This window comes from Coturnix japonica, chromosome 1 (genome assembly GCF_054131305.1).
Source record: "Coturnix japonica strain WE chromosome 1, WE-NBRP24, whole genome shotgun sequence".
NCBI lineage: Eukaryota > Metazoa > Chordata > Aves > Galliformes > Phasianidae > Coturnix > Coturnix japonica.
This window is the reverse complement of record NC_140663.1, coordinates 100,299,391-100,326,159: the sequence shown is the minus strand read 5'-3', so window position 1 is coordinate 100,326,159 and position 26,769 is coordinate 100,299,391. Positions and strand designations below refer to the sequence as shown.

The 26,769-nt window shown below is 45.5% G+C and overlaps 1 protein-coding gene across 2 annotated transcripts in view; it reads right to left on the bottom strand.

Moving 5' to 3' along the window:
- Positions 1–854: 854 nt before the first annotated feature.
- Positions 855–26,769, bottom strand: part of PDE9A (phosphodiesterase 9A) — a 41,199-nt gene continuing 15,284 nt past the window's right edge. The window contains exons 1-15 of one of the 2 annotated variants that reach the window (XM_015883314.3): positions 23,340–23,676; positions 22,500–22,554; positions 21,721–21,791; positions 18,671–18,755; positions 15,584–15,665; positions 13,262–13,336; positions 10,901–10,987; positions 7,870–7,974; positions 7,203–7,285; positions 6,182–6,338; positions 4,962–5,075; positions 4,454–4,558; positions 3,093–3,221; positions 2,816–2,911; positions 855–1,659 (exon numbers count right to left, since the gene is read on the bottom strand). In XM_015883314.3, the coding sequence (XP_015738800.1) occupies positions 1,609–1,659; positions 2,816–2,911; positions 3,093–3,221; positions 4,454–4,558; positions 4,962–5,075; positions 6,182–6,338; positions 7,203–7,285; positions 7,870–7,974; positions 10,901–10,987; positions 13,262–13,336; positions 15,584–15,665; positions 18,671–18,755; positions 21,721–21,742 (1,191 nt within the window). In that variant the 5' untranslated portion in view covers positions 21,743–21,791; positions 22,500–22,554; positions 23,340–23,676 and the 3' untranslated portion in view covers positions 855–1,608. Of the gene's footprint in view, positions 1,660–2,815; positions 2,912–3,092; positions 3,222–4,453; positions 4,559–4,961; positions 5,076–6,181; positions 6,339–7,202; positions 7,286–7,869; positions 7,975–10,900; positions 10,988–13,261; positions 13,337–15,583; positions 15,666–18,670; positions 18,756–21,720; positions 21,792–22,499; positions 22,555–23,339; positions 23,677–26,769 lie in introns of those variants that run through there. The other variant, XM_015883306.3, reaches the window with a different exon arrangement.

Here is a 26,769-nt window from a genome sequence, read left to right as displayed (position 1 = left end):
TTGTGACGGAAATCCGCTCAAGTAGAGATGGTAAATTTGATTTATTTGCGAAAAAGAAGTGAAGAATTCCACAGCAAAACAATCTGGGTCACAATGTACTTTGGATTACAGGATTTAGTGCAGAAGAAAAGACCCAGACCACACAACTCAGATCCAGCTCTCAAGCGCCAGAAGTTTTGAGGTTAATCAAAACTAGGGCTTAGTGTGAGGATGTCTGTGTAACTTGGAGCTGACCCCATACTCGGATCTTCCCATCTCTCTAGGGCACCACCTCTGCAAATCCAGGGGTCAGGCTCTGCTTCTGTTTGCAGCAGAAAGCACAAAGGCACACACACCAATAGCCGATAAAGGAGCCAGGAAGGCAGAGGCAGTGGTAGAGAGCTGGCTGTGGGTACGTACCCCTTGGGCCTGAGGAGGTGTGCAAGGAGGAATAGGCTGTGCCAGGAGCCAGGCATGTGTCTCAGCGCCATGGCAGCAATGCTGTGCGAGAAGAAAGCCTTGTGTGCGTAGGGCAGCTCTTCCCTGCTGCAAGAAATTAGCAGACGAGTGGCCTCCATGGGCTCACCTGTCATGGCTGGTGGAAAGGGGATTTGCATGGTCAGTCAGTGCACTGGAGCCCACAGAGGCATCTGGGCTCCTGCCTCTATGAAGACATTGCTGGAAGTGTTGCCCTTGTGATATGACTGTTAGAACAGAAGCATTACTAAAGCCTCTTCTCTTCAGGTGAACAGGCCTTCTCCTCTCCTGTTCAGCCCCTCACCTTGTATTCATTATGAAAGCACTTGTCTGGCAGCAGAGGTGGTTCCTACCTGAGGTTATGACGCAAAAGAAAACAAATACGACTACGACACCCCTTTCTGTAGAAGAATATATTATTTAGCAGATCAGTTTAAAAGTAAAAAAAAAAAAATAATAATACAAATCTGTACATCTTTGAAAGTTCTTCTTGATGCTGTTACTTTTTACATTCCATTCACGAGGATAAAAACCTGCACAGTGGTGGTGCTCCCCTTTGCTTGTGCCAAAGGACCCCCTGACACTGCTGGGCACAAGGCAAACCTGTAAGTCCATGAACGCTTTCTCTGACTTCTAGTGTAGAAAAGAAAACCGCATCCACTCTGCTGGGCTTCTGAATGTACTGTGAACACTATAAAATTCATTGGATAATACAGAGAAATGTGTCATTAGGGCCTACCTGGCAAACAAAAATATCTGCCAGCCCACTGTCATTACATAAGCATCTGTTAAGCTGTGCTGTAATAGCATACTGCAGTACAGGTACGTGCAGGATCTTGACTAAAACAAGTTGTCATTTGTTTTGGACACCAGTGGTTTGTTTTACAGAAACGGCTCCTTAGCTCAGCTCCACTTTGTCCCTGGAGACAGCAGTTCTCAGTGTTGGCCAAAGAGGCAAACCTGGTGGGGAAGGAACTGTGCCATGGCCAGCGCGGCACCACCTGGAAAGGGCATCCATCTTGGTGTCCATCTTGGCCACCTCACTCCAAGCGTTACACCTGCTGGATTCCGCCACATCCGTTTGGCAAATGCAGTGTTTCTCAAAAAGAAAATAATCGTAAGGGCAATGTTTTCCTCAAAGTCTTTTTCTTCTCACTTTTCGGTGGTGCTGGTGGTCAGGCTGTCACTTTTTTTCTTCTGCAGCTGCAATGAAGAGTGAAACAATATTAGTGCTGAGACCCCAGCACCCAGCTCCTGACAATCTGCTGTACAGGAGGCCCTGTTTCATCTCAACAGCCCTGAAATTAGGTCTGGAGGAAACAGAACTCAGTGTTTCTCATTATCTTTCCTGTTAGACTCTAGGGCTATTTGCTGATTCCTATTGTTTCAGGTGATTTCTAAATTCAGGTAGCTATTATTATTCAAAGGCCTCTTGCACCAACACACCATTAATTATAGCTCCATCAGTCTGTATAAACTTTCTGCTTTGACAGCTTCTGTAAACCATAAGTTAAATTTCAGCTTGGCTGGAAAGATGAAGAGGTCACGGAAAATCTTGCTCTTATCTTGTGTTTTTCTTCGCTCCTTTGAGCTCATAAAAGATTTTCTACTCCTTTACCACTCACTGACCTCAAAACATCTCTCTGATTAACCAGCCTTAGTATTTGTGCTGCTGAGAAGGTTTTCCTCCAAACAACTTGGAAGGAGGTGACATCTACAGCCAAAAGCCACCATTCCCCTCATCCATCCAGGGACAACCACGTGAATGAACTTTCATTTCCCATATACCAAGGAATTTCAGCACAACTTGTGCTCTGGGGCGCTTGCCAATTTATTTTAAGGACACAACGACAGAAAGAGTTCTGTCCACATGATGAATCTGTTCATGTCAGAGAAAATCCCAGAGGGTGGTGCCATTTTGACAGGTTTTATTTGCTTGTCTCAGCTGGGGAATGAAGCACTGGAAGAGGCATGCAAAGAAGGTATATCTTCCCATAAAAGAAGACTGTGCCTCAGTGGTGCTGTTTCTTGAACCGCACAGGCCCTGAATGTCTTGCTGTTACCTAGCCTAGGCCAGCTCCTTCCAGGAGAAAGCAGCTCCCTCCTGGCCTTCAGGTGTCCCTCCTTCTGGCATCTCCCTCCCAACAGCTGTGCTGGGGTGGTTGAGGGATGCCCATGTGCACATCAACAGTTGGAAACACCCACGTGCTTCCAGCTCGGTGTGACAAATATGGTTCTCATGGTTATGAGGAGTGCCGTGCGCACTGCTACTGCTTCAGAATTAAATGGCTATTAAATTGCAATGTTTAACTTACTTAATCATACCATTTGCTTTATCAAAAAGATATTTAGAGCTCACCTCTTTCATAGCATCATCTATCTGTTTTAACTCCTCATAGCGGTCTCTGGACTCCCACAGAGGCTGAAGCATCATCTCCTCCACTTCAGGGAATAGCTACATGAAAACAAGAGAGAAGTGCAACATTTCTTTTTGCACTTCATAAACCTGCACCTGCCAGAAACAGACTAAAGGCAGGCTGTGAAGTGAAAATCCCCACAGCTATTTGCACACACGTCAGAGCCAGTGTTGAAGCTCTGCAAGCTCCCAGATCCGGTTCTGGCCTTGGTTGACCCACCTTAGTTACTGTCTCAAACATGGGGATGAGGACAAACTTCAGGAAGCCGATCTGTGCAGTTGGCTTGGTCACTTTATCACGGTCCATGAAAGGTGCTACTGGAAGACCCTCTGATTTTTCCCGGTCACTCTGGAACAAATTCAGAGTTAAGAAACTTTAATCTTGGCTAGAAGGCAAGAGAGCTGTGTAACAAGGAGACCACTAGCTAAAAGGCAGCAGTTTTCAGATGCAGATCTCAGCAATGTCTGAAGATAACATGAAATAGTAATATTCTTCCCTCAGGCCAATACATCCTGCCTCTGAATAAAGAGAACTCTGATTAGCTACATCTGCACAGCAAGAAACCCTTCATCTCCAGGCTTATAGGGCAATGAGGCTACCTGGTCCCTTTGGAAACCCATTGGACTTCCGGGGTAAATTTGTTCTGAGTGTTCAGAAAGGTGTTAGTGGCTTTTAGCACAATCAAAGAGGGAATGTCTTTGACTTCCTCATTCTACAATGAATAAGACACTGATTCTTCTCAGGCATTCAACCAGAAATTACATGACCTTCTTTAATAATGATTAAAACAAGTTCTGGCTAGCTTGTTCAATGGAGAATAGATCTATTGCTGAAATGAGTTTACTAAGCTACCCACTTGACTGCATAACTCACTTTTTCTATGTGGATTCATGGGCAAGGTCACAGACCATGCATGCAAAATGATCCTGCTGTAGACTTTCTCTCACCTACTGGGCCTGTGGGCACACAGTGCTTTCATTGGGTGACTAAAACAGTAAGGTACACAGATATTAAAATTCTGACAAAAAGGATGCAGATGCAGTGAGATAGAAGCATTCTTGACACATTGTTCAAGGTATTTGCGTCTTGTGAGATACTGTGTTCAGCTGGGAATCTGGTGAGGAGCAAGGGCTTGGGGAGCTTAAATCTGACCTTACACACCTCAGCAATTCTTCTGATTTCCCATTAGAAAATGCTCATATGTAAGAAAAATAATCTGAACTAGTTCACTTCTAAGACTTGATATCATTCACTTGACAGTTTTCTTCTGCCACTGTTCTTGCCCTTTTGGCTCAAAACCACATTTGTATGTCAGACAACCTTGAAAGGCTGCTAGAATAAGCTGTCTGCTAGCATTAGGATTTCTAGGTTTCTATTGTCTTCCTCTACGAAGTACAGCCAATTGCATTCACTTGCATTCTGAACAGCTTCTATTGCTGACGTGCTTCCCCATCCTTCCATAAATGAATCCTTTCTGTCCTACAGATAGCCTGGCCTATCAGGCAGCAGAGCTCTCATGGCTCAGGTAGGATACAGCCACAGAAGCTGGCTGTGCAAATGTGTTGCTCCTTCATTCTTACCTGCATAAAATATTCCTCCAGCAAGCAGTCTACCCAGGGCTCAGCGACTTCCATTGGGCGGACTTCATTGGAGATATCACAGCATTTTATCAGTATCATCTTCAGCTGAAAGAGGATAGTACTTTAATACTGCAGTTTTCATGCCAGCTCTATTTCTTCTAGATAGAATACTTGTCTTCGTAACTAACATTGGGATGAACCCCAGTGGGACATGTGCTTCTTGCTGTGTGAAGAGGATCAACCCCAAAAGCCCACGTACTCTTTGTGGGACAGCATTCAGAGGCCATGGAGAATGTCTTCCCTGGAAGGTAAAGGCTCCAGGATTTTTAAAGCTGGAGTCATCTATTTTCTATAGAGAAATTCCAAATTGTAAACATTTTTGGTGGAGTAGAAAATTTGTTTTTAACAGTGTATTTTGAATCTTGTTTTTTAAATGACTGAACGCTCATCTAAAAGGTTTCACACCATGAACAGAAAAATGATAATCCTTATTACAAAATCTCCTTACACAGGTCATGTGTTCTTCATTTGAGTAATCAAAATTTTCCATTTTTTCCTTGAAAGAGTCCAGTATTTCCGCATGTCTCGCCATGTCGGTAGCCAGAATTAATGTAATTATCCCCTAGCAGAGAAAACATATTAATACATCAATTTGACATTCTTTGTAAAGTCTATTGCAGAGAAAAACAGGCTTACACACTGAAACCCTCAGATGTATCACAATGTTAGCACTGATCAGACTTGAAACCACCAGGGAAACTGGAAAAGGGTTACAAGGAGTTATATAAAAATATCTGTAACTGGTGTGATATTCCAAAGCCATTCAGATTTTTCCTTTCATACTGACTAATCATGGAAACAAGCTCTACAAAGGGATGTTAAAAGCCACTTTCCATTCACCAAGATCCACTTTTGGCCCCTTGCAAAACAATATGCACTTCGCTACTGACTCTTAACAGAGTCAACACAGAAGAGAGAAAGACCAGTAGATGTGGATGTCCTCTGTGCTTATCCTCCTTGGTTGAAGGGCTTTGAAATATCCAGCTGCAACCAATATAGTAGAGCTCCATATGCTCCTGACAGACATGACTTATGATGGGAAAATATGTGGTTAATTTAAAATTGAAGATTTTTATGCAGATTAGACCATTTGAGGCTCATGCCTGCTTCTCATGCCTTCAGTGGCTCCCAATAGACCAGCAGGCGAGCCCTTATGCTGATCTACTATTTCAGTTGGTGTGCAAGGAAGTCATCATGTAGAAATTAAAAATAAATGTTGTTTCTTACTGCTCTGAAGGGAATTCTAGCATTGTTCCTGGTCTCAGGAACCATGATGACTCTTGGTCCAACAGAGCCTCTTCCAACAGTAGAAGCGCTCTTTTGTTGCACATCTTTTCCTATTTAGAAGCCCCACATTTAAAACTAATGCAACATTCTCTTCAAGCACAAATGTCTGGCATGAGAACATAATCCCAGCCAGACCTAATTGGCTCCTTCAACAAATGTCATAGTCTTTAATAGTCAGAATGTGCTCATTATTTCTCAGCAAGACATTCCAGGGAGTGCTCCTGTGGAAATTTTCCAAGAATCCCTTTTGGATCCTCCCAGTGTGAGGGGCTTTTTCAGTCCTGCCCTCTGGGGACTGATGCGGCACCACAGCCTTCCCTGTTGTGCATACTGCATCTCCAGGAACAGTCTGAATGGCACAGATGGGACCAGCATTCATACCTGTCTTATCTGTTTGAATTGGTCCTGGTCAACGTTGGAGAAAATGTTGTACTCTGGTTGGGAAATGATCTGGAAAGCCACAGCACAGTGATGGTTCTCCAGTGGGGAGATGTCATTGTAGCGTACCGCCAGCTCTGTTCGTGCATTTATCTGATAGCTGATTTAAAGAAAAACAATGAGAGCTCCTGCAGACGCACACCAGCTGCTTCCTTTTATTTACATTCTTCTGAATACTTATTCAATTAGCTGCAGTTTGTTTTTTATTGCTAATACTAAATCAGATTTTTAGAGAAGATGGATATTACTTTACCATCATCTCAGGCACTCTTCCCCTCCACTTATTTATTTATTTCTTATTTCTTATTATATCTAATATACTTATTTTACTTCACCAAGTCTCCGTTGCTTAAAATGACATAAAGCAAACACAGAAGGAATCTGGCTTCATCCAACACCTGCTGATGGTAATGGACAGATTCTCACTGATCTCAGTCAACTGAGTTTTGCCCTTATTTAATGAGTGTCTGCAAATGTATTAGATTACCACATTCTGTTTTTCATACGTGTATGCACACAAAGGTGACCATGTGTCAACAAATCTATTTTCCAATATGATAATAAATAGAATAATATAAATTTCATCATTTATAATTGCAAAATAATGAGCAAGTCAAATATCCCTTGGCTCTCATTGTGCAAATATTCCATCTCGCTTAGCAGAACTGTACCCATTTTCTGCACTCATTCTCTCATCTCTGAAATATTTACCTTGTTTTCTCAGGCGTAGGGGGAAGAGCTGAGGCAGAAAGCTGAAAAAGCCTTTTCTTTTCAGAGCCAAGGCCAGCTGGCAGCCCCATCCCAACCTGAGCTTTCCTGCCTTGGCCCATGTATGAGTGAGCAGCAGGGCCTTGGGGGAAGGCCATTGCCAGCTCAAGCTGTGAGAAGGAAAACCTGATCCACCAAAAATGCCGGCTTGCCTTACCTTCCCAACAGAGCCCAAGGCAAGAACGAGCAGACTTACGTGTTGTTATAGCCTGGATGGTCCAAGTCGTGGCACACTGCTGCAGTCATGAGAATCAAGATGTCAATTTGAGAAAACTTCTCCTGCAACATAAATACATGAACATAGTATTGTGATTTCTGCTAAGTCTACCCTCAGAAATGAAAAGAACTGAAAAAACACCCACATTTACATTTCAGGGAGAGGCGAACTGTGCAAAATGAAGTATTTTTCTGAACGTCAGTTTACTTCAGTGAAGAAAGAGAATTCTGCCTTCCCTTCCTGCAGAAATGACTCAAATTTGCCATTGTTATATTATATAGCAGCAGCACGGAGAAGCCAATTTAGTCGAAACTTATTTCAGAGATCATATAAAAGCACTGAGATAGTACCACTGTCCCTTACAAGTAATTTGAGCATTGTGATAAGTTAAGGCAGGGCTGGGGCATAGCTGCCATGACATTCTGTATTAGCTAAATCCATGACAAGAGTGAGAAAAACTAATGCAGTGTCTCCACAGCTTCTGAATAGGATAAACTTCCATACAGACAAGTTTTTCTCCATACTCTTCCTGGCAAGAAAAGCCAGAAACTGAGATGTATAGCTATGGAGAAAATAAAATAATTAGAAATAAATAAATGGTGATTTTTAACTGAATCAGACCTGACTTGCACAGAAATAAGCATACCTGAAGACTGCAGAGCGAGATCATGCTGTACATCATCTGGGTCACGCAAAAGCAGTGCCGGAAATTGTGGAAGGGGTTGTTTCTGTAGTTGTCATGAATGCAAAGCTGCAGGGAAAGGGAGCAGAGTGGTCATATAGGAGAGTTCTTTCTTAGTGAAAATGTATATATATATGTGTGTTTTCTGCCCTTCCTGGAAACACCCTGTGTCCTCACAGAGACCTGCAGAGCCCAGCACCCTTCCCCACTACAACAGGGTGACAGCTCAAGGGTCTGATTTTGGGGAAGGATGAGAGATTGCTGCCTTTCAGGTCTGCTGGCAGGTGAAGACTGCAAGAGGTGCAGCCCAGGTTGGAGACAGGGCTCTGTGCTGTCATTCTGAATTGGCATTTCGAACTGCACAGTGGGTAAACAGCAACACTGGGGTGTGCAAAGAGCTCAAAGCACACCCCCTGGAAGCCTTCTCCTTTAATGCATCCTCCCAAAGGGTAAATTTTCTATGAGTCCTCAAGCCTCATCAGGATTAAGCCCTGGGGACCTGCCTTCTAGGAGGCCTCAAGACTCTGGGTGAAGCCAAGAGACCTTTGGGTTTTCAGTGTTCATTAAATATTTGTGGGCTTCACTAAGAAAGCTCTTTTGCAGTGTGAACTTCAGAAACTTGTCATTATTTTATAACTCATAGAATAGTTCATGTTGGAAAAGACCCCTAAGGTCACCCAGTCCAACCATCAGCCCACCCCCACATCCCTCAGTGCCACATCCACAAGGTTCTTGGACACCTCCAGGGACAGTGACTCCACCACTTCCCTGGGCAGCCTGTGCCACTGCCTCAGCACTCCTTCTGAGAAGAAACGTTTCCTAGTATCAAACCGTGCCATGCTATGACTGGCAGCCAGGCTTGTGAGTGGTGGGTGGCATCTCACAGCCACCACATGGACATGTGGCTGTGCCCAGGCACTGTACGGCACGGAGGGGCGTGATGTATAAACTCTACAGCAGTGCTCTGCACATCCCCAGGGAGTCCTGACTCAGAGCACTGTAGTAACTGGGCGGCATTAGTCATCCTTCCCTCTGCTTCCTGGAACATTTCCATAGCCAGTGGATGTAGCCTATGCAGAAGGTGGCTTTTTCTCATCCACTTAAGTTCAAGCTGGTGCCCACGCTATGCCTGGGGAGGTGACATAGTAGAAGCAGAGTCCTTCGGGTTTTTTAATGAGCTTTCTGTGAAACTGGTGTTTGAGAGAGGAATCCTCACCCTGCCGTAGGTTCGTGCAAAGTACATAAAAAACTCCTCTCATTGTTCTCAAATGCTAGCGCTAACAAATGACTTGGAGATGCAGCCTAACTAACAGGAAGCTGCCTGCTGTAGAGCTGGTGGGTAGCATGTTGATGTGTGTTGACATATCACCTTGTTTCCTGTGTTTTCAGGCTGTGAGATGGGAGGAGGAAATTTTCTGTTTTATCTGTTTGGTGTTAGGCTTGATTACATTGGGTTTCATCCTACCCCTTTTGCTGATCTGCTTTTTAAGCCCTGTGCTACTAAGCTTTTCATCTGCCTTCTTTGAGGAGAGATTTCCCCAGTCTTGATCATTTTTTCTCTTTCAATTAACGTAGTCATTGTGTTCTTCTATAATGGCTTAGCCACTTCTACATGTAATTTCCAACCCTATTCCTTATATGGAGACCTGGTCACATGGGTCCATTTATTTCTTATTCCAGTCTTCAATCACCCTAATGCCTTATTGGCATCAGCCCGCAGAAGCACCCCAAGAAAGGACAACCTCTGCCCTGTGCACGCTGCTGCTCTCACTGTTCTTGTTGAAATGAAGTATTGTTTCCTGGCCACTTTCTGTATGGAATTTGTTAAGCCCTTTCCGGAGATAATCATTCAAAGCAGTCTTCTCCATCCTGTGCATACTCTTCAAGTAGTTAGGAGAGACTGTCGAGACATAATTCTTCTTTACCAGAATCGTATGAAACATTCATATAATGAGCACAATGTTTTTAATTCTTATTTAGATCAGCTTGCTGTCTGGAGGAGTAGGTTTTACTAACTGTAGTTCAGAGTGTCATCAGATCCTTCTTAAATAATTTGGCAGAACATTTACTGTTCCTTGTTCTCTAGGAACACAATGGGTTTTTCTGAGAAAGCCAATATAATCTTCAGCTTTTTAGTAATTTTTTTCTCTCATGCTCCTCCTTGGATCCTATACCACTGATTTTTTTAATGCTCCAGTGCCTCTTCAGACATCTTAGTTTTGGAACACCTTTGCCCTTTTCATGTCTTTTATCTCTCCCACATTCTCAACATTAAAGACTAAGGAAAAGAAAGTTATTTGGCTTCTCAGCAATTCCTTTTCTATCCTGTCTTGCTCTTACTCCTTGTGATTTAACACATCAAATCACAGAAACACAGAATCATAGGAGTTGGAAGAGACCTCTGGAGATCAGGAGTCCAATCCCCTGATAAAGCAGGTCACAAAGGAAAGTATCTGTTTGGGTTTTGAAAATCTCCAGAGAAGGTGACTCTACAACCCCTCCAGGCAGCCTGTGCCAGTGCTCTGTCACCCTCACAATAAAGAAGTTCTTTCACATTTTCATATGGAATTTCCTGTGTTCCATTCTGTGCCCATTTCTCCTTGACCTATCACTGAGTGTCACTGAAAAGTGCCTGTACACATCCACTGGATTCCCACCCTTTAGATATCTATAAACTGAGTTGTTTTGGCCATATCTGAAGACAACCATTTCCACTTCCATTTGGTACTAAGAGCATTCACTGAAATGAACTCCTCCCTGCAATAGAAAGCTCAACAAGCCAATGCAAGGCAATTAAAAAACTATCAATAAGAATTGTGATCTGTGACCACAAGAATGCAAACATTTGCTGAAGGACTTAAATTTTAAGAATTTGTATAGTTTACTGCTTTCAGTGGGATAACTTTTGTGAGCCAAATGGATTCCTTGCCTCAGTGTTTTGTTTGCTGATTTTGTACTAGAAAGATCGCAAACATCAGTAATTGGAAATACTTACCAACCACCTCTTTAATGTGATAGGATTGATGTTGAAGTCTTTGACCAGCCCAAGATCATGGTACATATGCTCCAAGCAACTCAGCATCTGCAGCCAAACAGAGAGGTTGTTGGCATGGAAAATGTCAGTTGGGTTTATGATATGTTGCAAAGTGAATTTCCTCCTTGTACGCATTGAGTAATTGCAGGGCCCTCTTGTCAAGATGAAAGAAAGATGTTTGAAGATTGCATGATTAAAGACAGTGCAAGAGGGGAGGCAGAGAGGCTCTGAGAGCTTTCTGAAGTAGAGAGATTGCTGTGGACTTCATAGGTTTTGTGCTAAGGTTTGAGTCATAGCCCCTCTCTTCAGTAATGGTAATTCATGTGAATCACAGCCATTCATTCTCATGAAAAAGTATAGCCATTTTTCTAATTCAGGAGGGATGTGGTCTTGTTCTAGTGCTCATTAAATCAGTGATGGAAATGGCTGAGGTTCTAGTTATACAGAGAAAATGACAGCAGCAAGCAAGGTATCTTTGAAGAAATGTGTCCACATCTTTTCTCCTAGGGTTTTTTTGTGTTCTATAATCAACTATTTTAACAAACATTTCCTTTTCAAAAGAAGACCTCTGGTTTCAGTGCTACAAAACTGAAAGTATATTTTCTGGGTGCATAGCAGCTGCTACCCACTAGAAATGAACCGGTTACTGGGAGTTCAGGAGTGCACGTTACTTATATTTACATCTCTGAAGGCAAAATCTACAGAGGGTAAAATTAATTCACTATATTGGCCTGTTCTCTGTTCCCAGACTATGGTTCTCAGACTGTGGACTGATCCAGGAATTTTAATATGTTGAGTGTAATGTCACTAATGTGGCCTTGGAGATATCTTCAGTTAGGTTCCAATTATTGCGTCTCTTTCAAGCTCTCCAGGACAAACAAAGTTTTCATCTATTGAATTTTTATGCTTACCCAGGGAACACGCAGAGTTCATGCAGTACCAGGGGGGATGGCTTTGAGTCATTCAGACAGAAAGAAAAAGATTTTCTTACAAGACTAGACGCCACAACACGTGGCCAGGATTCTGCCGTACATCACCTTGACTTGTTCCTAGCCCATCTGAACCGTAGAAATTAGGGTTTGCAGCCTGCCTGCTCCACATGGAGCACGTGGGCAGATGCTCACTGCTAAATAAGCATTGATAGAATTGAAATATTTCCTGTAAACATAAAGCAGAGCTGAAAGGCTGAGACAAACCCATATGGTGCCCCACTCCCATGCTTGCACAGCATATTACTGCAGAGCAGCAGGCCTCCTCAGAGCATGCCTGATCTCCTCACCCTCCTGTTAGCCTCCTTCATGCCACCAGATAGTGTTTCCTAGTACTCTGAATGAGTTACTGTGCTAAAACTCTATGTCTCAGCATACAAGAATCCGTAGATAATGTTTTTTGTCTGTGGTTTGTCCCTATTATTTCTTAGAAGCCAAAGCAATGAGCCAAAATGCTGTGGTCCACCTGGCAGGTCATAATTCCGTCTTGCTTTAAAGAATTGACAGCCATTCAAAATCTGGAAGCGAGACATTTTGTATGGCTGTGGTATGGAAAAAAGGAATGGGGGAGTAAGTAGTGAACATCAGTGTTGGCTTGGCACAGACCATGACTCTGCCAGCCTCTGCCGATGGGACTGACCCAAAGGATCCGGGGAGTCCTTCTGTCCTCCCATCAGTCAGAGGCAACATCCTGCTCCTGTAAGAGGAGTGTGGGGTGTTTTTCCTTGTCACGTTACTGTAGAGTCAGAATGACTCTTGTATGTTTCTTATTGAGACAGTAATTAAGGCAATAGCAGCTGGAGATGCTTCTAGAACTGCCCAGCAACAGCAGTAAGAAAAATAAGAAGATGATAAATCAGTAAGTAAAGACTGATAGTTCATGCAGCCTCTTCACAGTGCACCGCAGAAAAACTCTTTCCTAAAAAGGTGGGAATCAACACATACATCTCTGCCTGACTTCATATAGCAGCATGCAGCTCCACTAATTTAAGCAAAGTTAGTGCTGGTGCCCTGAAGCATGTGCTTTGCTGGGGATCGATTTGTTCAGACGAAATAGCACAGGAGAGCTCCTGTGGCAGCAGTGATCACGCAGTGGTCACTGTGGTACACTACTAGGAAGATTAAAGGAAAAATGAAAAGGAGTTGGAGTACCATAATCAGCATATCAGGTATCTGTTAGGGAAAAGTACGGTATTATGATGTGAAATGAATATGAAAGAAATACACTGAGCAAGGGGCAGAGGAAAGAAATAAATGCTCTGTCCTATTTGATTCCTCTGGCCTTGCTGGCGCCCAGAAAGAGTGCAAAAGAAGCTTAGCAGGGCATCAATACCTCATTGGGCTCCCACAGCCAGACATCAAATGTTGGTTTCCGAAGTGCTTCTATGGTCTCCTGGGACAGCATGTACTGTGGACAGAAAGACAACCAGAGTTAGTGTGGGTCCCCTCAACAGGTCCCATCCACATGGGCGTTAGCTGGTTTTCCCAAGGAAAGAGCAACACATTGCCTTCTGCCTGCGATGCTGGTTGGCTGACATACAATCATAGAATCTTAAATGGGAAAAGACCTCTAACATCATTCACTTCAACCATCAGCCCACCCCCACCATGCCCACTGCCCACATTCCTCAGTGCCACATCCACACGGCTCTGGAACACCTCCAGGGACGGTGACTCCATCACCTCCCTGGGCAGCCTGTGCCACTGCCTCCTGTCCCTGAGAAGGAATTTTTCCTAATAATCAACCTGAACATCCTCTGGCACAACTTTAAGGCCATTCCCTCTTGTACTATTCCTGTTACCTGGGAAACTGGAGGGAAGGGTCTGGAAGAAAGAGAGGAGAGCAGAGGTGTCCTGAGTGGGCTTGAAGGTAAATTTGGTAAGAGGATGTAAGGGCACAGGGCACAGACTGGCTGCACTAGCACTGAGCAGTGCGACACGTGGTGTAGCTGGTCTCGGAGGGATGCTGCAGAGCTGGTGCTTGCAGTGCTAAATTAGCTGGCGGGTGTGATATATCAGCTTTGGAGTGATTTATGCTCTCATTTTGAGTATTTTTTTCAAGAATACCCACGTTTTCAAAGTGGTTGTCAGCCTGCACGGTTAGAGCAATTTTTTATCGTTATGCTCAGAGGTTTCAAACAAAATGGAGCTCATCGGTCAGTTACAGTTTGTTTATGAAATAAAAAGGAGGAACGTGGAGGGTTAAAAGACCAGTCCATAGCTGCTCTCTTCTGAATCACATTTTTGAAGCTCTGTTGATCAGAGTCTCTCTGGGACACAAAAGCCTTGTAGCATTAATTGGCCCATTTACCGTGGCTGTCTCTAATTAGTTTGAGCTTACTGCACCAAGCAGGTGAATGAAATTTTCTGAGTCTCAAATTGCTGATACTTAAGGAAGAGTAACACTGAGGATGAATGTTCCTTCTCAAGAAGTTAGCTATTTTTGCTTCTGAGTATATTACGTTCATGTAATCTGATGTTCTGCAAGGAATACATGAATTGGCTGTACTGATTTGTTATCTGGTAACATCTTTCAGAGGATCCTTTTCAGCGGATTCTTAGTCTCACTTGAAACTGGACAAATCCAGCCCCTGAGAAGTGATAGCGAATCTACCAAATTCATCTAACAGAAGCCAAGCTCCCTCTGAAACTAAAATCCCTGTGAGTTTTGGTCCCTCGGCAATTCAAACTACTGGCTTACCCTGCAGTCACTCAATACAATGCCTGTTGTTACTTCAAGGTCCTAATAAAATAGCAGTAGATCAAAAGAAGTTGATCTGACCTATATACTTAACAAGGGAAGGAAATCAGTTTTACAACTGGTATGTTTTATGGAAACAACAGTTAGCATCAGGAACTCAGGTCTATTGGGTAAAAATTAATTAAATGATTCACAATGCTGCTCTCTAAAGCTCTAAAGACCAGTATGAAAGAATGCATGTCCATGTTACATGCCTTGAGAGCAGCCAAGGCAGCTTTGTGAGCTAGTGTTTTGTCAAGGTGTGTGCTGGGCATGGAGCAGAGCACACCTGGTAGCTCTGAATAAGTTCTTTGGGCAGAGGCTGCTGGTGCAAGGATTAAAGGTCTGGTGTACTTCATAGTTCCATCCACATTCATCACTGTAGGTGTGTATTTCTACATGCCTGGTGGATATTTTTCTTCAAGTACTACAGTTTTCTCCAGCAAATATAACCACTTTTTGTGGGAACAATGAAATGGCCTAGAGAGAAGCCGATGTTGTATTTTCTCTTTGTTTCCCTAGGTGAAACATCCCCATAAATTACTTTTTAAATTAAGAAATAATCCATTAGGAGAAACCCGGCAGCAGCACTGTTTTCAATTAGAGCACAGCACTAAAGGCCTTACTGATTATTTGCTAAGAGCATGCAGAATAAACAAGTGTAACTAAACAAAATAGCACTTAATGTTGACAGATGCAAAATATTCATTAACGCTTCGAGCACAAATGAGCTTTCAAGAATTAAAAATTACTGAGGAGCCAACTTTAATCTTTCCATGGGCAATGACAGCTTTTCCATTGGCTCCCAGTGATTTTGGATCAGGCCATGGGTTTCGCAGAGCTAGGAGATGGGCAGTAAGGGGCAGGCATCATAAACCAGCACTTGTCTAAGTAAAAGCAAGTATTGTACCATACCTTTGGGTAGGATGGCACATCCCGCCGAGGTGTTGGCCTCCTGTTTTCATCCAAAAAGCTGTACTTGCAGGGACAGGTAGTCCTGAAATGGAACAATCAGGGAATGAAAGACCACAGTGCCTCAAATATGGCCAGAAGTATTGAGGTCTCTTAGTTAGCACTGCCTGGAGAGCCGTGCCTTTTTCTAACTTCTTTCTACTTTGCTGCTGATCAAAAGTGTGATCCTCTGTAGGATTTTCTCTTCTTGTCCAATGCCCTTCTTGCCCTTTCTCTGTGAATTTGAATTCAAGCAAGGAGCATATATAGGTACTCCATCGCTTCTACTTAAACCAATTAACTTTTCTTTCAGTGAGCATCTTATGTCTTGCTGTAGGGATCCCTACAGTTCATTGCAGGTGAGTTGGGCCAGGTGGCCATTAAAGGTTCCTTCCAACTGAAATGATTCTATGATTCTACGATTCCATTAACACAGGTGCCAGCTGCCTACTCTCCCTCAAAGTTCAGAAGCACCAAGCTTGTTCTACCCCATCTGAGCAGAGGGCTGATGGTGAGAGATGCCAACAGCCTTTGCAGGACATCTACACCGCTGCACTTGTAGCCAGCTGCAGAAGTGACTTCATAGCCACAGGGGCACAATAAAACTGATGGCTCCATAGTGTCACCCCCAGCAATCACGTAGCGCTTTTCAGCTCAGCATATGTTTCATCAGTGGCTGATCACATGGGGTTTGATGACTCTCATATGATGTTGATCTTGCATTTTGCGTTTCTCCTGCCAGTCCTACCATTTGGATCACCCCTTCTCATTTTTCAGCTTCCCTGACAAACAAAGCCAGCCAAAGTCAACCATTAACATGATTTGACCTTTTTTTTTTTTTTTTTGTCCTTCAGAATTTCACAGATTTCATATCTCTTTTTAATGTCTTCTCTGTTAGGAATTTGATCAGGTCTATTTTTCTGCTCTTAATGTCAACTTATGATACAATTTCTCATGTGTTTTTTTTCTGAATCTTCCAGCAGAGTTATGTCACAAAATCACAGAATGGTTTGGGTTAGAAGGGATCTCACAGCCCACCCATCCCAATCCCAGCCATGGGCAGGGCTGCCCCCCACCAGCTCAGGCTGCCCAGGGCCCCATACAACCTGGACTTCAGGGCCTGCAGGGATGGGGCACCACAGCTTCTATGGGCAGCTGTGCCAGCGCCTCACCACACTGTGCCTCCCCATGTCCTGTGCAAGGGAGTTATCAGCTGGAGAAAAGCTGTATTCATCATTTCTAAAGCCTTTTCCTCAAAATTCTGTTGTGAGGGGCATTAGTGGGTTAAAAATAGTGAGACTGGAGCACTCCTTGCCCTAACTGGAGCTGTTAGGTCTATCTGGGGGCCAGATGAACTGCTCCTATTTTCCAGTTGCAGTAAGACATTTAAGCCTTCATCCAGCCACATTGGGGAACACAGCAGAGTCAGGATATGTTGGACCTTTACAAATGTGAATCTGTACCTACATCATGAGTTTAAGTGCACTGCAATGCTAATAGCATCTGCCAGCGTGAACACAAGAACAGACTGGGGGAAAAAAAAAAGCAATTGGAGTGGATGCAAGTGGGGTTGCTGCTCTGCAGGGTAGAGATGCACATTTCACAAACATTACGATTTTTCTCAAGACAGCTGCTCATCCTTAGGGATGTGGTTAGTGGGCACGGTGGTGATGGCTGGACTAGATGATCTTAGAGGTCTTTTCCAACCTTAAGGATTCTGTGATTCTATGATTCTTACCCTGTTGTGGGGGGGGAACCAGTACTTGTCCTCAGCAGTTCCCAATGGGGAGCTCATAGTGGCCAGGCCACCTAGAACCCTTGCTCACAGCAGGAGACAAGTGGCACCAGGAGCCAGCCTGGCTGGGGCCAGTTGTGCTGGGCAGATGCAGCACTCCTTGCTTCTGCTGTTCTATTACCAGGTTGCTGTTTGTGTTACAGAATATAGGCTGTAAAAAGGTGACCTGGGAGAGCAATGAGTCATGGCCGCTGGGACAGCCTTGTACTTCCTGAAGCTTGTGGCAGCTGCCCTGCATATGTGAACTTGCAAGCATTGCTTTTTGGCTTTACTCAACTTTCCTAAAGAGATTTCCTCACACACCTAGAAGGGACATGAGGCAGCCTGCAATCTGTCATACCGGTGTGCATCTGGAACAGGTCTCCTGAGGTTAATAGCATTACTCTGCAGTGCTGCTAGTGCGATGTCTGAATTTGGCCTTACTCTTAACGGGACTGCATTAACACCTTGCCTCCTGGAGTGCCTGGATAGTGACATTTATAAGCATTCCCAGCAACAGGAAATAGTTTTGATTAAAGGGTACCAAATTTAACCATAAATCAAGAACAAGCAGCCATCAATGCACAGAGCTACCCTTGCTGCAAAGACCCTTCAGTCTGCACTCTGAGCTAGGAGCATCCCTCCAGTGACCCTCCCAGGAGTCTCCATGGCCTCTCAGTGATGATGTGCTCATCCTGAATCACATCTCCAGTGACATTAGGGCAGAGCCATTGGCTGAGACCACATCCCCTGCAAAGTGCATTTTTTTCTGCAGTTCTTTTAATTACAGCAAAACTGATCTTGACAACTGCAGCAAGCTGTCAAAGTAGAAACTTCCTTCCCAGTTTCATGTCAGAATTGAAATGGATACTGTATAATAGCATGAGACAATAATTAGAAGAATGGCTATGTATATATCTACCATATTCCCAGAATGTAGTTTGAATATTACTGGAACTATCTTGAGCTCTTTGCAACTCCCACAGAAGCACTGCACTCTGCAGAAGCCCTCATCCCATTCTCCTTCTCCCCATACATCTGGATGAATTCCCATTCTGCATGGTGAAACATCACTTTCCATTGCAAGACACGCTTCTCTATTCACACAGCCCCAATTGCTTGAACAGCACTGGATCCTCAAATATTAAATTCATGCAATGTTTATTTCCTTGCTCCTGTACTCCTAAACCTGGCAGGCAGCTGGATCCTGCAGAAATGTTGCAGGAGGGCCTGAAAGCAGTCACCAATTGCTCTGCTAGGGCTGGTGCACAACTTACCTGCTGCTTCTTGCTGCCATTTCCTCCCTCATCTTTTTAATGTCGCTCTTGCATTTCTCAATCTCCACAACCTTCAGGCCTTCCACTGTCAACAAAGGAAAACATCAGGAGCATTACTGTGGCAAAATCTGAAGGCTCTCCTTTCACAGTTGTGCAGAATTTCAAAGGGCTTTAATAAGGGGGCAGCCCAGACAGCCGGTGAGCCCCCCACACACAGGTGCTGCCAAAGCAGTGTGTCATGGAAGCCCATAGACATTCTCGGCTGCCAGCTTCAGATAATAGGATGAGCCTTTTAATTCGCAGACTGGCCTCAGTGCCTCAGCTTTCCAGCAACTGTGGGCAGCAGCCAGCTTGTTCCAGTGCCTTCGCTTCTCTGCTGTAGAGCAGGAATCAAAGGAAATCCTGAGCAAAACCCCTCCTGCGATGGGATGATAAGTGCAGCTCAGCAAATGTGTCCCAGTGGGATTAGAATTCCCATTAAGATAAAAAGTTTTAATTTGAAAGGTCATGCAGAGCATTGAAAGGCTCTGAGAGGCATTGCAGAGAGTCCAAAGTGAAACTGCAGGAGAGAGAGAAATGTCAGAAAGTTTTGGCTGTAACCATTGATCTCATTTTTATGGGTATCGAAGATCTGTCGCTTGCCTTTGCCAATCAATGTTGTAATCAAAGGTTATTTCTGCATGCAATGCAGAAAATCCAATACGCCCTCTCTGTTCAATTAGAAAAGCCACGAAGCAAGAAGTTTGACTGCCTGATTGTGCTGCAGCACTTTGGGCCATGCAGCTGGGAGAGCCCCATGCAAAGCGAGGGTGAGAATATCCTCCCTTCCCCTTTGCGAGCTACCAGCGTGCTCAAGGATAGAACATGGCACCATCTGTGAGGGCCATGTCATTCACACGCCATCATTTCACAGCTCCTTTGTTTAGAATCACAGAATCATAGAATTGCACTGATCTGGAGGGGAGCGTCCAAGTGATCAAAAGCTGTCTTGGAAGGGCACATCTCTGCACAGAAGAGACTCTCTTTCTTTGTGCTGGTAACTGCAAAGACTGATTTGGGATGAAGAAGTAGAGATGGGGGAACAAAGAAGAGTTTGAACAAGGTAAAAAATTCTGTCAATCAGGAGAGGGAAGGGAAAGGGGTTTGGATGCCCCATTCCTGGAGGTGCTCAAGGCCAGGTTGGATGGAGCCCTGGGCAGCCTGAGCTGGTGGGGTCAGCCCTGCCCACAGCAGGGGATAGGGCAGGGTGGGCTCTGAGATCCCTTGCAACCCAAATCATTCTGTAGTTTTCTAATTCTATGATTCTGTGATTTATGCTTGACTATGGAGATACCCACTTCCAAAGCCCATTTCCAGATGAATGCATATTTTGGCTAGAGCTGTTGGAAGCAATTACTTTGGGCAACCTCAAGGTGAGGACAGAAACCAGATGCTGGCTGGTGCCCATGGGAAGCAGTGGGAGCAGAGCAGGGTTACAGCCCCACAGGGCAGGGGACAGGCAGCTGCAGGGGGAAAGGGTATGTGGTGCAAAATAGCAGCCTTGAGCATTTTTCCTATTGAGTCTCTTTAACTTGCTTCCAAATCCTTTCCAGGGGAGCGGGGATTTTACATAGTTATTTTCTAAATGGAGATGTGAGATCCTGAAGAACTGTAAAGGGTTTTGCCAGCTCCAAAGAAAGTGAAACTATGGCATGGATCGTTGCCAGTGCCTTCCTTGAATGGAGAGCTTTTCCAAAGAGAACTCACAGGCTTTAGGCTGAGTCTAAAAATCCCTTAAAAGATCCCTGAAACACACTGCTGCATATGGGCTGTGAGAGGTGATGGTGCTGTCGTGAGCACTTGTTCCTGCACACACATCCCACTAGGGAGATCTCAGAGATCATACCTGAGCTTGGTGGGAAAGGGATCTCCAAAGGAGGTAAAACAAAAACACAATTATTTTCCCAGTTTGGTTGCAAATGACAAATGGCATCTTCATGTGCGCTGATGAAGAGACCATTATATTATCCTGCATTAAGAAATACTTTCTGAAAAGACTTTGTGCAGTCTAAAGAAATCTTTGGGCTGTGTCCAGCCCTGCAGCAAGGCCCTCAGAGCAGTCTCTGGGATCCCTGCTTGGATCGGACTCTCTCCCTCCTCTCAACTCTGCCTTTCAGTCCTGGAGCTGGAAGCTGTAGATTTGGCTCCTTGGCAGACTGGAGGCCCCACACTGAGCAGCGGGGTGCCTGCATAGCCTGGGGCTGATGGAGTGACCCTGGGATGGCTCCCCTCTGGCTGTCCCTGGAGAAGGACATTTTTCTCCCTGCTTTGCTGACAAAGACGTCTCTTTCACTGAGCAGCTGTGGGGTCAAGGTAGCTTGTGGGTGGGAGAAATTTCAAGCAAACAACTCTTTCTATGAACCAAAAACTTTGTTCATTGGTTTATTTTTTAGCTTAGATTTGTTTTTTATTTGATTATCTATTTATTTATTTATTTATTTTCCCAGCCAGCCCAGTGAGAAAGTTCTTTCTGCAGCTGCAGAAAAAGGGAAGTTTCAATGCTGCATCTCAATGAGGATGTGGCCTTTGGCAGCTGAAACTTCACCACGTGACAGTGCCTTATTAACCCCCCGCCCCCCACCCTGCCTTTCTTGGGCCCATTCTACACTAACAGACTGAAGAATGAAAGTGGGATGCTGCCTGGAAAGAAAAGGAGCTCTTTGGCCAGATGAACTTTACTTTGTTGTTGCACAGCAACTGAAAACAACTGCGTCACTGTCAGCTCACTCAACGAGGTGGGTGAGCTGGAAGTGATAGGGTGCGCCTGCTACACATGGCCCAGGGGATGAACAGGACCCCGTGGGCATGCAGTGACAAGAAGTAGCCCCTGTTGAACATGGAAAATAGCCCAGCCCCATTCACAGCAGCAAAAAAGCAGAAGGAGGAGGTTGACATAGAATTATCCGAAATAATGGAGTGGAAGGGGGGCAGCAACTGGGGGTGGGGAGGGCAGGGTTGGAGGAGGGGTGCCCTGGGATGGGACGGCACGATGGCAGCAAAGGGACACTCACGTTCCACCTTTTTCTCCAGCATTGCCAAGTGATTAGCTACTTCCGTTTTCAGTTCATTGATTTTAAAAACCCTGGAAAGAAAACCCCCATGCGTTAATGTCATACAGTCAGAGCCAAGTCCACCCTAGCTGCCAACTGCCAGAACCCTCTGTGCTTCTCAGAGGGTCCATCAGACCATGTGGGACTGCCATAAGGGTAAGGAGATCTTCCATGGCAATGGCTCTGGGATCCGCACCCTTATGTGGGCAGCGACTCACTGCCATGTCCCCCTGCAGCCAAGGCAAACCCATAGCGCTTCCTAACAGCATCGTCCTGGGGCTGAGATCTTCTGAGGGATGCTGGAGGTTTGCTGAGATGTGATGGGGTTGTTCTGCCCTATGGAAAGCAGCTGGGGTGAAAATTATCAGCTCTGTGGATGTTTGCAAGTCTCCATTGAGGAGAGAGCTTTATGTGTTAAAGGGGCAAAATGGAACACATCTGATGGTTTCTGTGTTCCGCATAGAAATATTTTGTTGTTTCCTGAGAGGGCAGAAGCACGATAAGAGCATTTATATTTAATATGTTATCTCCTTTTTAGATCAAAGAGAAGCCAGGGCTGCTCCTGTTTGAAGATACTGCACTGCTTTCAGCAGGAGGGTTGTGTACATGGGGCCCGAATGTGGTGTGGAAGTGGGACTGGAGAGAGACCTTAAACACCCCCTGTGCCTCCTGGCAGCGTTTCACTTTTGGCTGATGAAAGGAACAGTATTTTAAATAAATGATGCCATTCAGCATCCTACCTTGAGAACTGCTCGGCAATCTGTCCCAGTAAATTCTGGAACAATTCTTCTTTCTCTAAAGAAACAAATAAACAGACAAACAAACAAACAAACAAACAACAACAAATAACAGAAGGGAGATGTGAGAAAAAAAAATTATACTGGAAAGACACTCAGCATCCATGAGACGGGGCTCTGTGATGAATCAAAATGGCACTCTGGTCCTCTAAGAGGCATCAGTGTTGGGGCAGGAAGGTTGGGCTGTGCCCCACCTTTCCCCCATTGCCTGTAGCTTGCAGGAAAACTCTGCCAGGAGTGTGCTGGGGTGCTGGGAGGCACCTGGTGTGAAGGCAGTGAGAGATCCCTTGGGTATCTACCAGCCAGGACGCAGGGCTCCGGTGCTCTGGGAGCAGAGAGGTGTGCGTGCTTTGCACAAACACTGCGAGTCGGTGAGCACCCCCTGCATTGAAACACCCCAGTGGCATTTCCTGAGCTACTTCTGAACCAGCACAAAATGAATGAGGCAGAAATGCAGCCCAGCGCTCGCGACATTCCCCTAAATAACAGCTCCTGTACTTGTTGAAAAGGTTTGCAACCCTTCAGATCTGATGCTAGAATACTCCTCGGGATTATTTCTGCACAAAGAGTGGAACAAGCATTCAGTGACTGGGGGGCTCTCAGCAAACCCCCTCGTTCCTGCTGCAACCCAACTCCCTACAGAGCAACTGGCTGCAAGATGACATCCGTTCCCACCACAAAGACCCATTTCCCAGTTTCCTCACCCTTAAAAAAAACAAGTCCAGCACTGAAGCTCTGACGGAGCGAGCGCTGTGCCCTATCTAGGAGGCAAGAAAATCTTACCGTGCACGAGGACGATGTGCGAGTCCGGTGGTGAGATTTAGCAGAACCACCCTCGTCCTCCCCGGCACCGCTCTGAGTGCTGACAGCGTGCGGGAAGCTGGCGAGTCCCCGATAACACAGCTCCAGTAAGAGAGCAGCCAGGCTGCTTCTTGCTCCCTCCCCTTGTCAAAACTCACTGGGAGTACTGGGACGCTCTCATCCCAGGAACAGTCAGCTGCAATCTGATGTTTATGGATGTAATAAAAGACTTTCAAAACGAAGATGTATGTTTTTATAACCCTAGGGTGCAGTACAGATATATGACTAAGAGTGGCAGCTCGTCTCATCTTAAAGGGACAATGAGCCATTTCTCTGCCCCCTTCCTGTCGGAGGGGCGGACCTCTAGTAAATCCCAGTTCAGAAGTAAATGAGGCATTTAGTCGTGCTTGTCCCCTCTACTGTGGAACAGAAGGGCCAAGCGTCCTTTTGCTCATAGAATCACAGAATCACTAAGGTTGCAAAAGACCACCAAGATCACCTAAGTCCAATCACTCCCTTACTGTCTGCCTGCCTTTACTCACTCCTCTGGGCAGAGCTGACACCCCAGGTGCCCACACCACCTACATGCCTCAGTTGCTTTACTTTTTCACCCCAATTTTCCCTTGAGAAAGAGGTAATGCCACCTTTGGATTGCAGCTCCTACAGGCAGCAAGGCTTAAACTCAGACTACCTGCAAATCTGGGCTTTTTTTCCCCAGCCTACAGGGCTGACACAGTGGGGTGCACCCACCCTGCTCAGTGGGGCACAGGGTGGTCCACCTCTTTTCTGCCATGGCCAAGCAGTGCTGATAGAACATAGATGTCTGCCCTGCTCATCCTTCTCACATGTGCTGTGCCCTTGGTGGGGCACCCACCTGCTTTCCTTCTCTGGGGCTTGTTTGGATCTGGGCTGTCAGAGGGATTTAGGAAATGCACAGGCAGGTGGACAAGAGCCTTGGGAAGGGGCGTGCGTAAAACCTGCATCCATGTTTTGCACCATATTGAGTGCCAGATTCACTTGGCAGCTCCGGATATTTTGGGCTGCGTGTGTAAGCCCTGGCAGGTGAGTCATCCCAAGGCAGCTGCCCCACAGCAGGAAGCAATGGGGGCAGCAGCAGGAGCAACAGGGATTTTTCTCATGTGCTCTGTGCTTCTTCTCTCTCACCTGAGCCATGGGTGTGCATTTGCCTCCAAAAGAAAACAGGGATACAAAGATTTAGACATGAGGAGAAGCTTCTGTTGCTTTACCAGCAGCAAATAGATACCAGCACGGGACCCCGTGCACTGAATTGTCCAGGAAACCCATGTGCTGATGTGGCCTCTAGCCCCAGCAGGACAGCACTGAGAGCACTGCTCTCTCTGTGTCTCGTGGGAAATGGGATGTTCATATTGGAAACCCCACAAGAATAAGCCATAAATTGTGGGAGGGGGAGAATGGGGACCATGCTCAGCACACATCATGTGCCTTTGGACGACATCCCTGGTGACATCCCTGGGCTCACTCAGCTAACCTGGGCATGGTTCAAAATCCCCAGCCTATGGCTGCTCCCATGCAGGACCACCATGGGTCAGGACCTCTGAGCACAACAGCTCCTTCCTCCATGCTTTCAGAAGCCTTGTACTCTTCAGTTTTCCTTCTCAAGAGCGTGCTGCCAGCAGGACTTGTTCCCTTAACTGTCATCTTCACAATATTGCAGAGTGCCTGAACTCCAATTACAACCTCAGCACAGCCATCGGTTTGTGAGCTGTGAGCCTGTTCCGCCTTGAGCACACAGACCAGAGCCCCACTGCTGCTAGGAAGGATGAGATGCTGGAAGAAGGTGCTCTGCAAGCCAGGTGAACAAAGCCTGGAAACCCAAACACCTCAAAGAGGGGTACAAGGGCAGGGGACAGCAGGTGGTGGATGCAGCAACTTCACAAACAACTGGTTGTGAGACCACAGCTGCATCCAGCAGGTGCCGGAGTAATAACCTCTTTAATTCCAACTCTCTCCCTTGGCTATGGCCAGGAAATGAAGAACAGTTTCTTAGTAGGATGGTGAATATCTCCTCCACTGGATGGAAGCCACTGCTTGTGTTTTTCTCCCGAAGGATCATCTTTTTCCAGTCCCACCTTTCACAGCCTTTGTTCTGCTGAAGCATGGACCGCTCTCATCCAGCTGCCTGGGAGACTGCTGGAAAGATGCACAGGAGCTCCCACACAGTGGAAATGGGGTTACTCTCCTTGCCTATGGGGGAGTCACTCTGGGAGGCAGAATCACACAGGCAGAGCTGTTTCAGAAGTGATGGCCAGAACAGGACTGGGTTTTTTTTCATCTCTTTTAACGAAGAACAATTTCCCATTCTGTTCATTCTTCTACTCTCAGCAAAATGTCAGGAATGCTTAAGATTAATGACAACCCATGTGAAAGAGAAACAGACACCAAGGAACGCTCGTTCCATCACACACTGTTCAGCTTTCTGCCTCTTTCCATCGCGGATTCTGTTTTACGTTTTGGCAAGACACCACCAGAATTTTTCTTGCCCTTTTCAGCTCAAATCTTTGGAAATTTTTTGTTTCACAAAACACGGGGAGGGAGAGGAGACCTTGTCGACACAGCATTCAGAACAAAGCAGAACCATGGGCTGTCAGCTGGGCTGAAGAATGAGAGCCTTGGGAAAGTGTGAGAAGGCTTGTATGGTCTTATAAAAATATACAGCGAGTATCACGTGTGTGTTTGGGGGGAGGAGGGGGGGAAAGAAAGAGAAAAGGATGTTTCCTAGAAAGCCCCTCATCTGGCATCCCTGCTAGTACGTCACAGTGGCATTCCCTGGTGCAGCCCCACCAGCAGCTGCCTTTACCTTAGGCAGATAAATGTGCTCCAGATGAGATCCCTCCTTCTCTGACCTGATCAAGCATGCGTGCAGTGTGTTGCTGCTCCTGCTGAGTTCGTTAGGATCAGGAAATAGTTCAGCAGACAGCTTCCTTCCCCTTAGTGGTCACGTGTGTCCCCTGGCTTTCACTGTTGACCTGGGACCTGTTTATGACTTACAACAAACCTCTCTGTGATAAAGTTCTTCCTTGTTTTCCAGCTGCTCTCTGCTCTCCTTTGCTCTCTACATGCACAAGGGCCTCGCTGTTGCTTCTCAGAGTCTCCCTGGCCATTCTCCTATGCTGCCTTGCTGTGCCCTCTCCTGCACATGTTTCTGCCACAAGGAACATGGGTGCATCATAGAATGGGTTTGCTTCCCTACTCTTCCCCTCTCTGAAAAACAGTACTCACAGACATTAGGTTTTGTCACAAAAGCCTAAGCAAGAATCAGAGAATCATTCGAGTTGGAAGGGACCCTTAAAGGCCATCTGGTTCAGTTCCCCTGCAATGAACAGAGCTACACCTACATCAGCCCCAGCTCTCTCAGCCTGTCCACATAGTG